Source organism: Anoplolepis gracilipes, chromosome 5 (assembly GCF_047496725.1).
Source record: "Anoplolepis gracilipes chromosome 5, ASM4749672v1, whole genome shotgun sequence".
Lineage (NCBI taxonomy): Eukaryota > Metazoa > Arthropoda > Insecta > Hymenoptera > Formicidae > Anoplolepis > Anoplolepis gracilipes.
In genome coordinates, this window is record NC_132974.1 from 14284566 (window position 1) to 14301262 (window position 16697).

The 16697-nt window shown below is 36.8% G+C and overlaps 4 protein-coding genes and 1 long non-coding RNA gene across 8 annotated transcripts; 3 read left to right on the forward strand and 2 right to left on the reverse strand.

Moving 5' to 3' along the window:
• Positions 1 to 5: 5 nt before the first annotated feature.
• LOC140666330 (transmembrane protein 186-like) lies at positions 6 to 1753 on the forward strand. Its single transcript, XM_072893394.1, has 2 exons — positions 6 to 1105; positions 1188 to 1753. Exons 1-2 carry the CDS (start codon positions 793 to 795, stop codon positions 1487 to 1489), a joined length of 615 nt encoding a protein of 204 aa, XP_072749495.1. The 5' UTR covers positions 6 to 792; the 3' UTR covers positions 1490 to 1753.
• Mrps7 (mitochondrial ribosomal protein S7) lies at positions 1545 to 2873 on the reverse strand. The gene is made up of 5 exons (XM_072893392.1): positions 2566 to 2873; positions 2298 to 2480; positions 1983 to 2217; positions 1763 to 1900; positions 1545 to 1677 (listed from the first exon to the last, which is right to left on the reverse strand). Exons 1-5 carry the CDS (start codon positions 2628 to 2630, stop codon positions 1597 to 1599), a joined length of 702 nt encoding a protein of 233 aa, XP_072749493.1. The 5' UTR covers positions 2631 to 2873; the 3' UTR covers positions 1545 to 1596.
• A 424-nt stretch (positions 2874 to 3297) lies between these two features.
• On the forward strand, positions 3298 to 6665 carry LOC140666327 (dual specificity mitogen-activated protein kinase kinase 4). 2 transcript variants are annotated; one of them, XM_072893387.1, is made up of 9 exons: positions 3298 to 3731; positions 3966 to 4049; positions 4149 to 4263; positions 4359 to 4454; positions 4544 to 4721; positions 4802 to 4921; positions 5001 to 5300; positions 5395 to 5621; positions 5724 to 6665. In XM_072893387.1, exons 1-9 carry the CDS (start codon positions 3689 to 3691, stop codon positions 5887 to 5889), a joined length of 1329 nt encoding a protein of 442 aa, XP_072749488.1. In that variant the 5' UTR covers positions 3298 to 3688; the 3' UTR covers positions 5890 to 6665. The 2 variants fall into 2 exon arrangements, with proteins under 2 accessions (XP_072749488.1, XP_072749489.1); XM_072893388.1 differs by having other exon boundaries at positions 3299 to 3731; positions 3966 to 4037.
• A 127-nt stretch (positions 6666 to 6792) lies between these two features.
• Positions 6793 to 16420, forward strand: LOC140666328 (forkhead box protein J1-A). Of its 3 annotated transcripts, none has more exons than XM_072893391.1 (5): positions 6793 to 7653; positions 11200 to 11329; positions 12197 to 12513; positions 12729 to 12907; positions 13135 to 16420. In XM_072893391.1, the coding sequence occupies exons 3-5, from the start codon at positions 12246 to 12248 to the stop codon at positions 13606 to 13608; spliced, it is 921 nt and encodes a 306-aa protein (XP_072749492.1). In that variant the 5' UTR covers positions 6793 to 7653; positions 11200 to 11329; positions 12197 to 12245; the 3' UTR covers positions 13609 to 16420. The 3 variants fall into 3 exon arrangements, with proteins under 3 accessions (XP_072749492.1, XP_072749491.1, XP_072749490.1); XM_072893390.1 differs by having other exon boundaries at positions 11200 to 11443; positions 13135 to 16419; XM_072893389.1 differs by lacking the exon at positions 11200 to 11329 and having other exon boundaries at positions 13135 to 16419.
• On the reverse strand, positions 15524 to 16529 carry LOC140666331 (uncharacterized). The gene is made up of 3 exons (XR_012046745.1): positions 16449 to 16529; positions 16251 to 16326; positions 15524 to 15610 (listed from the first exon to the last, which is right to left on the reverse strand). It is a non-coding gene; the product is annotated as an uncharacterized lncRNA (long non-coding RNA).
• Positions 16530 to 16697: the final 168 nt, after the last annotated feature.

Sequence of the window (16697 nt, forward strand, 5' to 3'; positions counted from 1 at the left end):
GGCCGAGCGATCGAGACACACTAGTCGAGTCAGTGATGCCAGTCCCAAGTTGCCGCGCGCATGCGCCGCGACTGTCACCGCTCTCTCTCTCTCTCTTTCTCTCTCCCCTCTATTCCTCTCTCGCTTCGCGTTGCGGATTATTTTGAAGTTGGGAGTCGGGGGCGCAAAATTATTTTCCGACAAGGAAAACGACTTAGAGAAGGAAAGAGTGTCGGCCGATGAATCAAATTGTTTCGCAATTTTACTTTCTCTGGGTTTAATAAATGATTTTTCAAAGAATTTTTATCCGATTTTAAAGGAAAAATAAAGCGCAGCAAGCGGACTTTTTATTTCCAAAACGAGATAATCGTAGAATCGAATGAAGAAAAAGAAAATGCAATTAAAATTTTGCAACAAAACGCACGTCTAATTCCATAAAATTACGTTATTGCATCTGTCATCGATATAATTTCTAAGCGTATGACGAGAAAATTAATTAAAAATTAAAATCTACAATGACAGTTGCACTATAGATGGTCCTTTAACTCTTGCTTATAATTTACGCCTTTTTTCTTTCAATATCCGCATATAGATACTTGTATATTTCGTATACAACGATAAATGCGATATAAATCTCTAATAAAAAATAATAAATCTAATGCTCGTTTTTACACAGCAAAAATCTTGTTTATCCTTAGTTGCATAAGCAGTCTCATGTGCGTCTCGTGTTTACTATAACCTCTTCGCTGGTGATGATAGTTCCCGGTTTCGTAGAGTTTATTATTATTATAATAAAACCTCTCTCCTTCACACATGTATTTCCGACTGTTGACAAATCTTTGCAAACGATCTTTATATCGCCCTTCGAGTAATGTTGGACTTCAGGTCGGCAGATTATGTCATGCTGCGGCTAAAAACGAGGAAAAGCGAGAGGTGGAAACTGCGTCGATAAAGTTTCCCGATTACAAAATAATCTATAGCTTTCCTTATATCAGGTACGTTAGTGCCATGAATGTCACAAAATATCGGCTCACTATATTCATATTAGCGTATGCACCTGCGATGGCTGGACTTAATTTGATGGATATTGTGCCGTTTGACATAACCAGTTCATGCATAGCAAGTGGTATAAAATTCTACAAATTACTGCTTTAAGAACATATAAAAACCCGTTCCCAGTAAGTAAATGCTCTCTTTTTTGTTTACAGGTGTTTTAGTAACACTATGGGTGCATAGTTTTACAATTTTATGCAACAATCTCATAGGATATGTATATGTAAAGGATAAGCAAAAAGTAATATTATCTTATGTAGATTACTGGGGGAAGAGAATAGACTTGGAGACTACTATCGACGACATTATTCCCATATCGGATAATCCGATCAGTATCACTGACTCTTTGTACAAGAAAGTAATAGTCAGTTCGCTAAAACCAACATTAAAGATTAATATGAAACTAGGACGAATAATTAATGCAGACAGTTTTAAATATATACTTGGAACGGATTAAGTTTCTACACATATGTATATGTGTAAATATATTGCATAAAAAATCACATTGATCGTATACTTAAATTAAAATTATTTTATTTTTAAACAAAATCTACGTTTTTCATTCTATAACCATCTAAAGTGTGCATAAGCCCGATTAGCCTGGCATTTTTTATGTAATTCTTCTTTCCATTTAACTGCACGACCCTGGAACAATACGCATCATTGTAATATGTATTTTACAAATGGAGTAGAAATAAATTTATATTCCAAGTTGACAAAACTTGTAAACCTTATTCTGAGAAGCCAAGACAAATTCTTTAGCTAATGTATCGTAAAATCTCTGATCATCCTCCTTCTCGTTTGCTGCTTCAATCAACCATTTCATGGATTTATGCTGTGCCAGTATAGGTGAAATTGGGACAGGAACCTAAAGAAAAAAAAAAATAATAATTTGAATCTCATTGTATCGATTAATCTGATAATTAAATAACTTTGTATTAAACTGTTACCTGATACGTGATACCCCCTTTTCTACAGTTTATTAAATGTAAAATAGGCGTACAATTATCAACAGCTTGATGGAAAATCACAAATGGATCTAGTTCGATATTATTTTTCTCTTCCTCTGTTTCTGCCCTGTGATAACATTGCAACTGTATCCTTTTGATTCCTTCAAAAGATTTAGTTACCAATGTCCTTGCTAATTGTCTATTTCCATGCCTCATAAGAGTGTTGACAAATTTTCTAGATATATAATCGAGAAATAAATTATCAAGCAGATGCAAAAAAAATTTGCAATAGAATAAATTGGGACGATTTCTTACAACACTCTAGCGTCGTAAAACTCTGAACACGTATCAGTGACTTTTGCTGGTTTGATCTGTTGGTGAGCGACCTTCATCGCTTCCTCTTTTTGCAGAGCTTCCTGTTCTTCTTTTCTATATATTGGGTCAATATAATGTTTAGGAAAGACACTGTATTCCCTTCTAAAACTTGTAAGAGTGCATCTGAAACGAGTAAGAAACATTTAGCAAAAACTGTTAGAAAGAGATGTTGCAGTTTTAATGATAATTTCTCATTCAAATCTCTCACCTGCTGAATCCATAATTCTTTAATAAATTTGTCATCGACATGACAGATAAACGTAAATTAGCCATTTTCTTATATCCTGTGATGTTTTCTTCTAAATTTACTGGCCTCGATCCGCTCTATTTATTTAAAGGGATAATTAAAAGCCGGCCATCAATTGGTTATGGAATAAATGTAAAGTGATGTGGATAATAAATGCTATCCTTGTCGAACTGATGTTTTCAATTATGCGAATGATAGCGGACAAATTACTATAAATATATTACGTCGAGAATTGCGATCAAGAACTGCGCTACGAATGTTTCGAAACATTTCATCTTTATTTTCATAGAACATAAGACAAGGATAGAATGACGTTTCGAGGACTCGTAGCTCGATCGTAATCAGGATTGTGTTCGAAAATTCATCGCCAATACTGGAAATCTATAATTTACGTGACATAAGAGGTCTGTCGGTTTTAGCTGAACTTGATGCCACTAATTCAGAGTTTATCTTTTTCCTTTTGCATTGGAAGAAGAAAGATAAACTCTGGAACTAGTGCAGCCAGTTGAGCTAAAACCTAAAACGAACAGACCCTGTACCCTGTACCTTAGAGATTTTCAATGCTGGCAATGAATTTCCGAGCGTTTGATCAACCAATCGGGATAAAAGGGGCAAGAATTTTGATTGGCCGATCGACAATTACCGTACTTGACAAGTAGATTTTCATGTAAATCGCTCATTAGCCTCCTGTGTGTTGTGTATATTCACTGGACGATATCGTGTACCGTGTACCGTGTCGTAATGTATACCTTGTGCACGTCCGTACTCGTCGTGTAGCCAAATGTTCGTGACGGACGAGGAGTTTACGGTAACGTCTCGCGGTGATTAACGGGAAGGAGTGGAGGTTAACGTGTAACTTGGCGACGTGTTTATCGACTCGGAGACACAGGAGGGGAAAGAAAACATCGTTGTCGCTTCCACAAGAAGAGATTGGCCAAATGGTGCGACTGCCGTGTAACGCCAGGCTGTCGAGTTCTTGCGAGAACGAGAAGGTCTTCTAGAAGGGAGAGAGAACGCCTTTCACGAGGCGACGCGCTGCTCGAGGGTAGCCGGAGCCCGGAGCCCGGAGCTCGCCGGACCCAGAATGGCGGAGAATCAGGCCAACTCGTCGGGGCAAACCGGCCAAGGTAATCGCGTTGCCGCTCCTTTTAACTTTTTAATCTCCCCTCTCGCTACGCGATCGTCGACCATGGCCCCATGGTCCATGGCCCATGGCCCCAACGACCATGGAAAACCTAACCTAACCTAACCGTCGTGACGTTATCCCGCGTTGACACGAGGAGCACAGTCTCCGCGATGTCGTCCGCGTCGTTTACCCTCTGGCTGATCGCTAATCGAATCCCGACCTGATTGCGTTGCAGGTTCTGCCAGATCTTTCAACTTTCCACGAATGGATTTTCGAACAAACAACGACGTCCAGAACGAGATGTCGGGTATGTGCGAGGGTAAAAGATCTTTGACATGTTAAAATAATAATGACGATGAACAAGATTTTTTTTCAACTCCTATAATCCATCCTTTGGTCATGGCTTGTTACGTTACAGAGAGGCGAAGACAGCTGAAACTTAGTTTTCAAACGCAAGGCAATAATTTATCGTTTACCAATTCCACAAATTCCTCATTGTCGAATTCAACGGGAGCCACAGCATGTCCACCAATGTGAGATCTTAGCAAGCGACATAGTTTTATAAATATTTATTTTATCGTTTCTGTCTAATAAGATCGCTGCATCCTTTTTGATTCGCCACAAATAGATCCTCACGCCCAAGTCTGCCTTTATCTCTACCTAAGCTGCCAGCTCGACCTCGCAATATAATACAGCAGCAAGAGTTTCTTCCCGATAAGGCAAGGTATGGAATTGATAAACAAAAAATAAATAAATAAACAAAATATACATTTTTTGTGTGTGTGAAGAAAGTTACAATAAAGCTTTTTGTAGAGACAAACTGCGAATGTGCCAGTCTATGCAAACTACCGGTAAATTGCAATTATCTCCAGACATGGTTTATGATTTTACAAGCGAAGATCTTCAGGATCTTGGAGAAATAGGACGAGGAGGATTTGGAACTGTAAATAAGATGATTCATAGGATAAGCAATACCGTTATGGCTGTGAAGGTAAATTGGCGATACAATTCTCATAATTCTGCTGAAATAATGCGCTGAAATTGTTAAAAGTGACTCAAATTATATCTCAGAGAATTCGCTCTACTGTGGATGAAAGAGAACAAAAGCAATTATTAATGGACTTGGAAGTTGTGATGAAGTCAAACGAGTGTCCGTGTATCGTGCAATTTTATGGAGCTTTATTTAAAGAGGTACACACTTTGATCGCGATATCGCGCGTGAAAATAACAAAAACAGTTGCATTATCTTATCTTATCTTTTTACACACAGGGAGATTGTTGGATTTGCATGGAACTCATGGACACGTCGTTAGATAAGTTTTACAAGTTTATCTATGAGAGATTAAACGAGAGGATACCGGAATGTATTCTAGGCAAAATTACAGTGGCTACTGTAAAAGCACTGAATTACCTCAAGGAAAAGCTAAGAATAATTCATAGGGATGTGAAACCTAGTAATATTTTATTGGACCGACGAGGTAACATAAAATTGTGCGACTTTGGTATATCCGGCCAGCTTGTGGACTCGATCGCGAGGACTCGGGACGCTGGCTGTAGACCATATATGGCTGTAAGTTTAGCAAATTATTTAAATATTAATATAATAACGAGCGAGAATTATTGAATTATCTATGTTTCGTAATATCATCATAATTATTATTTAGCCGGAAAGGATAGACCCGCAACGCGCACGTGGTTACGACGTACGAAGCGACGTATGGTCGTTAGGTATCACGCTGATGGAAGTTGCCACGGGATACTTTCCATATCCAAAATGGAACTCTGTCTTTGAACAGCTCTATCAAGTTGTTCAAGGTGATCCACCACGACTTTCCCCCAATGAGAACGGAAATCATTTCACTATGGACTTTGTGAACTTTGTGAATACATGGTAGGATCATTTCTCACATCCTATTCATCGAAAATATATACCGAAATACTTGATTGAAATTAAAATCATCTTTTTTTTTTTTTTTTTTTTTTTTTGTTAAAGTTTAATTAAGGAAGAGACACAGCGACCCAAGTACAATAAATTGCTGGAACATCCGTTCATCAGACGAGCGGAAGAAGCGTCGATCGATGTTGCGGCGTACATCAGCGGAGTTTTGGACAATATGGCTAATAATGGAGTCACGCCATTTACTACGAATCAACCTTAAGAATGATTAATTGAAAAAAAAAAAGAAAACAGAAAAAAAAACAATTTAAGCGGCAGAGCGACGACAACAGAGTGTATCATCACATCATAGTATCGCGGTTTTCTCATCAGACTCTCTCTTTGAATATGAACGATTACCGCGCATTCCAACGATCTAACGTAGATAGCGAAATCGACGATAGTTCTCGTCGTATGTCGTCGTCTTGCTCTTAGAATTGTATTCTTGTGGACGGTCATGTGAAACGGTCATGCGATAGAAAATGCGTAAAAGTGTGTATCGAGACAAGCTGGCGAGCTTCATTAAATATTGAATGATGGCGCATACATTGTCTTTTTCTCCTGTTGCGTCATCTTTATCTCTTTTTATCTTTCTCTTTCTCCCATTCAATATAAATACATTAATACTTGTAAATACATGTCGCGTACCGATAATTCTTCTCGGGTTCTATAATTCTTGCGGCGCGACTTATCTGAATTAGAATTTCCAGCAGATCATACGTATGCGTATGTATGTGTATATACACACCTATATGTACGCATAATTATATCTTGCCTTGTATAATTAAATCTTGATTTCCATCATTTTGTTTTTAAACAACGTTACAGGAGCGAAAGATACCCTAGGCGAATTAATCTAGCCAAATTGATATCGAGGATACACTCAAATATTGGCCGTTTTTTGATGATTTTCTTAGGACAGGTTTAAATACGAGTATCTCAAATGTTAGGAGTGCTGTAATGTAATGGAAATAAATCATTGACATTTACAGCGCGAAACACTGATACATTTTCTTCCTCCTTGCATATGTACTGACATTGAACTTTCCGGCTCGCGTGCGTCGAGTTTTCACGCCTTGGTGATTCCTTTTATAACCAATCGACGAGTTTTCTTATCTTTCACGTATGGCGACTCGACGCACGCGAGCAGGTTTTAAAAGCTGCGGGTCCAGGTGCATTTCGCCTGACTACGAATGTTGGAAGAAAACTTTTTGCCAATGTTTATTACGTGTTCTTTTTGCGCGTACCTAATTAAAAATATTTTTTTTTTCTACCATAATCTCTAAAATAATTTAGGAAACAAAAGAAAAGAACCGCATCGACTTACAAATTTTTTTTTGCGACGAAATTTTTGTGTGAAATAAAACAAATTTGATATTTCTCACGATACTTATATATACACACATATTTGCAAAGTGTTCTTATATTTATGTTAGTCGACCAAACTATTTTATCGCATTTTTTTACACGAAAGTAAACTTGGCAAGAACAAATTATAGCTATAATCGATAATTCTGGGGGCGGTCGCGCACCTGTCGTAATGGTACCGTTTGAACAGGTAAGAAGATGGCGGTACAATGGTGGTTGACGGTGCTGATGGTGCTTTGCGGTGATAGTCGTTAGTTCTTGAAGAACCGCCGGCGCGTTAATAATTATTTTTTGACGATATAAAACGTTCTCGAATTTTGCAAGAGATATAATGAATAAAATCGTTTGTAAAATTCAGTTTAATTGGAGAAGAGTGTTTTAAAATTAATATTTGATTATTTATCGCGTGTGCTGATAAATATTTCTAATTTGAAACATATTATATGGAATACTCGGCAGAATTATACGATATTAAAGTATTGATTTTATGGAAAAGAAATTAGCAATATTTGAATAATATTTTCAAAATGATGCAAAGACTATCTACTATTTTACCATTTACTTTCTATCTTCAACAATTATATATAAGTGCACGTTAAATACGTATTTGGTGATTTCGGTGAGTATATTTCTTTGGATTATATTTTAAGCATATGTATTGTCGCGAAATTTAGCCCGATAAGTTACATCGTAAAGTTTCTCAACGAATTATCTTATCATGTAAAAAATAATGTAACCGAAAAATCTAAAAATACCAACATTTAAAAGTTGAAGAGAAACCGAAAGGAAATTTTAATTAAAGAAATTTTAAATGGCAATTTTTTTTCAATAATTCAAAAACTTGACAACTCCAATGTCTGATTTTTTTTCCTATTTCTGCATCTTTGATACTAAAAGAAATGCTCGGTCATAAAATAATCCCACGTTTCTGCACGGACGTCATTATCGCCGTCGATCGCGACGATGTAGATTATGTCTGCTACTGTGCTGCTGCTGCACTCGTCGGAATCAATTTTCTTGAATATTTGATGCACCTCCGAGCGCCTCCGCCCTCCCGGAACTCTGACTCGCGTCGGAGAGTCTATATCCGTAACTACCGCGTATATTATCCGTTCTTTTAAATTGTCCATTGAAATATGTCCACATCATTGCTACCGCGATGACCTGTTACTATTTCCCATGAGGACACGCTCCATCAAACTCGACCAACTTTTTCTCAAGGAGACAGCCCTGCCAGCCATGCTATTAATCTATTTAATAATCACCAGAGATACCATTATAATCATTCAAATTAAAAAAACCGTCAAACGATTGCGTTAAACATGATTCAAAAGTAAATAAAAAATCTTACATCGTACATGAAAGAATCATCGCGTATCTATTTTTTATTCCATGTTACATACGAGTGTCTATTTTTAAAAAATTTATTGGTTTACGCATTATAGCCATTTATACATATAATTGTAGACATAATCGAACGCAAGGTGCGCGACGATGAAAATACATCGTCTTGTAATAATGTGAAAATCGATTCGCAAACAGAGATAGTACAGTAGTATACTACTGGTCCCATTATGTCCTTTTACATGGCGCATAATGTTACGTTGTTGCACGTGATACGTCGCTTTAGCGAGCGCGCAAGCAGGGTAAACGTGCAATGAAAGCATGGTAGTGACTCACAACCTGACGCGCGGGGAAAGAAGGCAGCAGGTGCTGCTGGTTATTGCTGATACTGGCAGGGTGCTGCTGCTGTTTCTGCTTCTGCTACTGCTACCACCACCGTCGGCGGGGTAGCCAGCCAGCTGGATAACCCGGTAGGGCCGCCAGGGGAACGGATGTTCCCAGGAGATTATTGATCGTCGGCCGCACAGATACTTTCACTAACGACGATGTAGAAGATCCTTGGCGATGGCGTCCGTCCAAATTCTTTTCACACCGTTGTTTGTTCAAATCCCACCAGAACCTGCGCATGAAAATTCTCTTAGAAATTTAAGACAAGCTGTCTCCGAATCGCTAATATGTATATATATATATATATATATATATATATATATATATATATATATATATAAATATTCACATGTAAATTAATTAATTTAATGATACGGAGAGCAATATCAGCTACGTCAGATAAAAAATTAATGACGATGTTAATTATATTAAGTCTCTCGATTCCTAGTTTTTATTTCACAAGTAAAAATCTCGTGTGTGTGTGTGTGTATATATATATATATATATATATCGTATAGTTCAATAAAAGAATAAATTTCTTTAGATATGTGTGACGTAATATTTTTTCATCGTAATCTATTAAGGCCAGTCTACAATGGCAGTAAGCGATACAGAGTAAAGAGTAAGAAGTAACAACTGACGAATTAAAAGCCGGGAGTAACGAAATGGGCAAATCCCATTTCATACTCCTTACTTCTTACTCCTTACTCTGTACCGCTTACTGCCATTATAGACCGGCTTTTATACATATCTGCACTAATAATAAAGCTCAACTATTTTTATATCTATATATACTTGTTTTGAAACTACATCAATTGAAAACGATTACAATCCATTTAAAGTTTCAATAAAAATTGCAGATATATAATTTCATAGTTATATATATTGCTAATAATGTTTTCAAAATAATGAATTAATGAATATTTTTCCTTGTTTTGTTTGAAAGCATCAATTGGAAACGGTCGTATATATATATATATATATATATATATATATATATATATGAAACAGTAATAACACATAAAAGTGATATCCATTAAGGTGTACTATATACATATCGGGCGCTTAAATAATTCCTTTCACGAAAATATAGTTGTATAAAAAAGTAGTTTATAAATCGATGTTCATACTTTGCGTATCACAACGCATTGCCAGAATTAATAGAACTTATAGATTTTCCAATAAAACATCCCTTTTATTTTACGATTTCTGCGCTTTTGTGTATATTATATATTGACTGGAACGAATATTATATGACATCAATCTTGTGTAATCAATTCGCTAAAAAATAATTCAGGAATCTAATAATCATTTCGGGGTATCTCGAGACATGTCCAACGGTGAACTCGTCGCGAGATACGATACAGTTATATTATGTACCTTAGTAAAAAAAAAATTGATCGCATACATCTTAATCGAAATAGCTTTAATTCTCCTACAATTTTTATTTTTATCGCAAAAAAAGTATTCTTTTACGTAAGATAATTTTGTCCACCTCAAGAAGACATTTATCCCTTCTTTCCTGGAGGAGGGTCAATTTTTCGTAGAACGCCCAAAAGTGTCTACGTGTACGTATCGCGTGCGACACTGTCTCTCGTTTCTGTTAATTCAGAGCGGACGAATCTCGTGCTCTAACGATCCCGTACGAACGTCGACCAATGATCACGAAGATCCGGGGGTGAATCTCGCGCGCCATTCTCTCGTCCCGGTCGAATGGCCGTGGCTCTTACCCCTCTCTCTCGCATGCCAGTTTATCGTAACTGGCGGTCGCTGCCTCCCCCTGATTCGATCAATGGAGGCACTTGTACCAAGCAAGACGACTATGTCCACCCCCGCCTACGACGCAGGAGAAACGCACGTATCACATACCGCTTTCTTCCGATTGCCCCTTCGTGAAAAGATATGTTATTATAGGATAATTCAGGTCTCGGGAAATCTGAAATCGATCATTTTTTGTCAAAAACAGCACAGAGATGACTTATTATTTTATCAGATATTCAAACATTTCTCACATACTTATTTCTATAGAAATATATAAATAAATAGAGAAAAACTCTTGCAAATTTTTCATTAAAGTAAATATGTAAATATATTATGTACGCTAAAAATTATCTAAATATATTCAAATTTTTAAATATATAATTAGCCCGCATAGTTAATATAAAAATAATTCAAGGTCAAACGGTACATGTATATATAAATGTGACGACGCATTACGTCTACATTCGTTAAAAAATATAAAAATATTTTTTATTGAAGAAAATTAATTTTCTGGAGAGAGACTTGATAAAAAGAGTCTTATATAATCGATATATTCTATAATTCAATTAATGCGTCGTCTTTTTTATCGTTACATATCGTCCGCGGTTTGAAATGTTTCGACGCCGACGCTACTCGCTATGATCAGAATTACAGGGGTAAACTCCCCTGTTAGTTTCAGTTGGGAGAGGGTCGACGAAAAGGAAAGAGGGTCGTCCGACTGGCGCGTGTGCATGGTCCACCTGTGCAAAAGGGAACCCAGCACCTGTCACCGCACGCGCGTACACCTCCGTCAGGTCGCTAAAGTAAGCAGGTAGACACAGGCGCGTTCCACCCCTTGCTACCACCAGTCCAACTCGTCCGGCTGTGCCGTGTGCACGCACGCGTCTCACCGCTTATTTTAGTATATTTATGTATACGTACGTATATCTTACCTATTCAAAGCATTGCGAGGAAGAATTTTTCATTTCGTTTGATTTTTTTTCTTCTTTTTTTTTCACGTGAATTTGAGAAATCTTTGTCGAAACTCTTCTCTCTGCGTACCGGAGGATTGTGATCGATGTTCCACCTCTCTTTCCACGAACAAATGTCGACGAATGACGCATCATTGAAAAGTTTCCATTTTCCTGTAAAGTGACACGTGTGTTCTTGTTGAAAATTTATGTAATTCATAATGTGTATCGTGTTGATATATAACATTAATGCGCGAGACTAAACAAAAAAAAAAAAAAAAAAAAAAAATAAAAAAATAAAACTTTTTCGCGCCAAGTGATATGCCATCTTTTTCGTGACGTCAGAAAACATTTCGGTGACCCAGTGAATCACACGAGTTCAAAGTATCGGATGATTTAAAAACTGTATAATTCGGAATTCAACGTTAATACAAATAGACAACTATATATACCCGCACGTATCGTACAATATATATACCATCTAGAGCGAATCCCTTCGTGAGAGAAAAGTATTCAATAGTAGAAAAGTGCATCCTGAAAAAGTATCACGATTGTCTTTCGAAAAAAAATTATTATTATATTACGCATATTCATCATTCATCTACAAAAGATCTAATTAAAGAATAATTGAATCAGATGAAAACCTATTAATTTTGTACACAACTGTGTGCGTTCTGAGAAAAAATCATGCTATACAAAGGTGATAATTGGTCTGCGTAGGTGTTGCGTTGCGCTAGTAATACTCGGGTGATGAGAGACGGACCTAAAAATGAGGATAGACCTGGCGGAAGTTGAAGTATCGACGGAGGAGGAGTTCTCGCCCACCGCCACCACCGCCGCAATGGACAGCAGCAGTATGGACAGCAGCACGGACGATGTCGACGGAGTCGAGGCAGAATTGACGAGCCTCTCCTGGCTGCAATCGTTGGATATCACCAGCGCGTCCGGCTTGCCGACGCCGCCTTGTTCACCATCGCCCCCGCCGGTCGTCCGTCAACCCCCGAAGAAACTGTCGCCCTTGGTCAAGGCCGAATTAGGTAATCATTTACGATAATCTAGAATGTAACGTAAGAACGAATCAATCGAAAAACGAGAAAGAATTGACTATTATTATATATTAACAATTAGAATCGATTATATGCAAGTGAAATGAGTATAAAGATTATTAAATCTTGCAGAAAGTCATTTGTGTAATATAAAATTGAGTGTGATGTATACATTTCCTTCAATTTCTATCCATCTCGTCCATTAGATCTCGCAGAAAATGCTGACAAGTATCGAACGGATCCCGATGCGAAACCACCGTTCTCTTACGCCACTATCATTTGTCTCGCGATGCGCGCCAACAATAATAAGGTCTCCCTTTCCAACATTTACGCATGGATTCGAGAAAATTTCCTGTTTTACAAGTATGCCGATCCAGCTTGGCAGGTAAAGGGAATGTCTTTCTCGAATTTGTTTCTGAAACACAATTAAAGATATTATTTAAATATATTACTATCCTAACAGCACACATGTTCAAAAGATGTTAAAACATCCTATGGATCTCTTATAAACATATTTTGAACATGTGTGCTGTTAGGGTATGTATTTTACTATTTTTCTCTAAATATCTAGAAATGCGATTAATGGTTTCTATTTCATTTTTATCGGAGCAGAATTCGATTCGACACAATCTTTCGTTGAACAAGTGCTTTGTCAAACTACCGCGTTCTAAAGACGAACCGGGCAAGGGCGGTTTCTGGAAGCTGGACCTCGAAAGGATGGAGGAGGGCAAACGGTCCAGACGTCGTTCGGCAATCTCGCAGCGAATTCGCAACTCCAAGAAGCAATCCTCATCTACGACGGCCACGACGACGACGACGACGACGACGGCAACAACGACAACGACGACGGCAACGACGACGCTCAACGTTCTTCAGAACAGCTGCTCGCCGCCCACCAGCTGTCTATCCAGCACCCTATACGAGACCCCGCCTAGTAGCGTGTCACCCCCGATTCCGGACAGCCTGTCGGAAGTACCGGAATCAACGCAGGTGAGCCTAAGCGAGGACGATTTCACGAGCTTGCTGATCGCCGGCTGGGACGAAAATAATCAGTTGGAGCTCCTCGACCTCTTGGACACTCTCTAAACCAAGCCAAGGTGACTCTCTTTCTCTCTCTCTCTCGCAAACGCCTCTCAGGAATCATTGGCGAAACAAATGTTCTCGTCCCTCCATACGTCTCCCCCTCCGACTTCCCGTTCCACTCGATTGACGCGAATAACAACGTTCTCAGATCGATCTGAAACAATATCAATTTTTAATTCTATCGGATTTCGCCATCATTTTTCGTTTTATCACGGTTGCGCGATAAAACGCTAAACAATGTTATTGTCAAACAACCACATTTCCAAGACTTCACAAAAGCAACGATTTCATTTAATCGTATGCATAAAACGATATAACGTCAGATATCAATCTCGTAATTAAAGCGCGATTAATTTACGATCGAAACGTTGAGAGGAAAAAAAGTACCATTGAGGAAGAAATATCAGAGAAGATGAAAGCAAATACATTTCTTATCTCTTCTTCCTTAACAGTGAACTAATAATAATATTAATTATTATCATATAATTAATATACGTAAAGATGAAATCGCGCGATTTCAGTGTGCCTAACGAGATTGTCTCAACACGCCGCCCGACCATATTAAAACGTGTTATAATATAACGTATATAAGAACTCTATTGTTGCCGAAAATGTGGCCGATAGTGTGGCAAAACATATTATAATCGATTGAAGTATTATTAGATTACGCCGTGAAATATTTGCCGTGATCGGCGACGTAATGAGGAATATCAGTGCATATCGGATATACTATACATATTTCGTGAATTTTTAATATATGTATAATCGGCAATAAAATGAGAAAAATTCGTCATTCTAATTGTTCCACAGGATATCACGATACAATGATTCTCTCACGGAAAAAATATTATAGTAAATATTACAATATAATTCTTTTGTGATTATAAAATATACTAACATATAATATATGTACATTATACATATATATGTATTATCATATTATATTTTACAGGAGTAATTATTTAAAATATCTTGAGGCATAGAAAAATGCATAATCGTTAACAAATGATATAGAACAAATGTATAATTTACAATTTTCATAATAATAAATATCTTGATTATATTCTAGCTTTCCAATAATTAAATATTGTAAAAGAAAATATTTTACATGTAATAGTTATGTATACTGTAAGATTTTCTCCGTGGACGCTTCATTTTTCGCCACGCCTCTTCGCCACGGCTCGATCTTTCTTTTCCATTTTTTAAATTGCATGATTTCTTTTTTTTTTTTTTTTTGTCTTATATTTCTCCACTGATATTCCTCCTCGTCTGGAGAATAATTGTTAAATTTCTCGCGGCGAAACGATTCACGCATCGTGCCTTTGAATAATTAGCGAATGTCCTTTATTAATTCGTATAAGCAGCGCGTCAATTTACATATGTATATACACGTATACATACATACATACATACATACATATATGTATGTATTATGTATGTTGTGTGCATGTATGTATGTATGTGTGCCAGATCGATCGATTAACGCGCGATGCATACGATATTTTTTATCGCCGCGTTCAAGTGACATTTACCAATCGCACTTTCTGCTCCCGCGATCTATATTTTTTCCACGTAATAAAAAAAAAAAAAAAAAAAAAAAGAATGTATGTACATATGTATAACACGTGGAAGAGATAAAGATCGCAATCTCGATTGCGAGTCGACGAATCTTGCGATGTAGTACATACTTATGGTGAGCAATATTATATACTACCGCGGCTTATATATATTTTATTATCCCCCTTATGTCGCGTCTCTCTCGACGATTTTAGAAATTATTATATTAATCATTATTAGTATATATAATAATATCGTGATTACGGCGATATTACGGTGTTATTTCGTTGTATGGAATTAGTAGACGAAGCGTAGAGGTATGCGTTTACATTCTCCTACACTGTTGTATGCGGAGTGTCCTGAGAAGTATAATATATTCCTTTGCTCGAATATCCAAAGTCGGTGGAAAAAATTTCGGCACGTATATAAAATTCCATTTGGAAATATGCTGCGAACATAAAAAAAAAGAATGTACCTATATCTATTGCGAAGAAACCTCGATAAAATAAAATTATCGAAACGAATTCTCATCGATAAGAAGGCGATCGAATTTCGAAGGCATATATATATATATATATATACGTGTCGCGTATCAACAAATGAAATTGAGACTAAAAAGAGATAATTAAAAAAAAAAGAAAATATTTTTTTCGCAATACCTTAAGTGACATTTCGCGCACACGCGTCTCTCACGTTTTATTATCACGCGTACAATTACACAATAATATTAGAGTACAACTGTGTCGGGAGCGATATACATATATATATATATATAAATTATATTGCCGGTGTGTGATATAATACTAATCGTAATAGTGTCGAATCGGTGTGTCAATTTTTAATTCACGCCTTTTCAGAGTCCGTCCGAGTTTATCCGTCCAGAGTGAAGTGTTGATAAATATAATTGCGACGCGTCGATAGAAAACATGGAAAACACGGGATACGAACCGCCAAGATCGAAATTTAAAAAGAAAAAGAAAAAAAAAACGATACTAATAATACGGTCGCGATTGATTGCGGTAGAATGGATATGTGCCTTGAAGTAAGACTAAAATATTAATTGTTTTCTTTCTCTTCTATATATATACCTTCTATCTTTATTTATTTATCCACGATATATAAGGGCTCAGTGCAACGTGTGGTTGTCTCCATAATAATTTGTATCTATATAATTTAATATGTAACTCATCTATATATGAGATATATATGATAAATAAATATTGAGAAATCTCATCTCAATCGCGAAACATGCTCTCATTTTTTCCTTATCATTATTATTACATTACCATGTATTTCAAATAACTGAGGACGTAAGCTCGTAAAATAATTATCAAAATGTGAAAAAGCTAAACTAACAATTATTTATCGCCATCCAAATAACTTATAATACTTTTTAGTTGCTTCTCAATTAAGAGCGCCATCAGTGACCAAGAACTAAAAATTAGATACACAATTACGTATAATAATAAAAGATCATTCACATTTTCGCTGGAAGATAGCAGCACTTTTGTAACTAGATAAAATTGAGTTGGTAG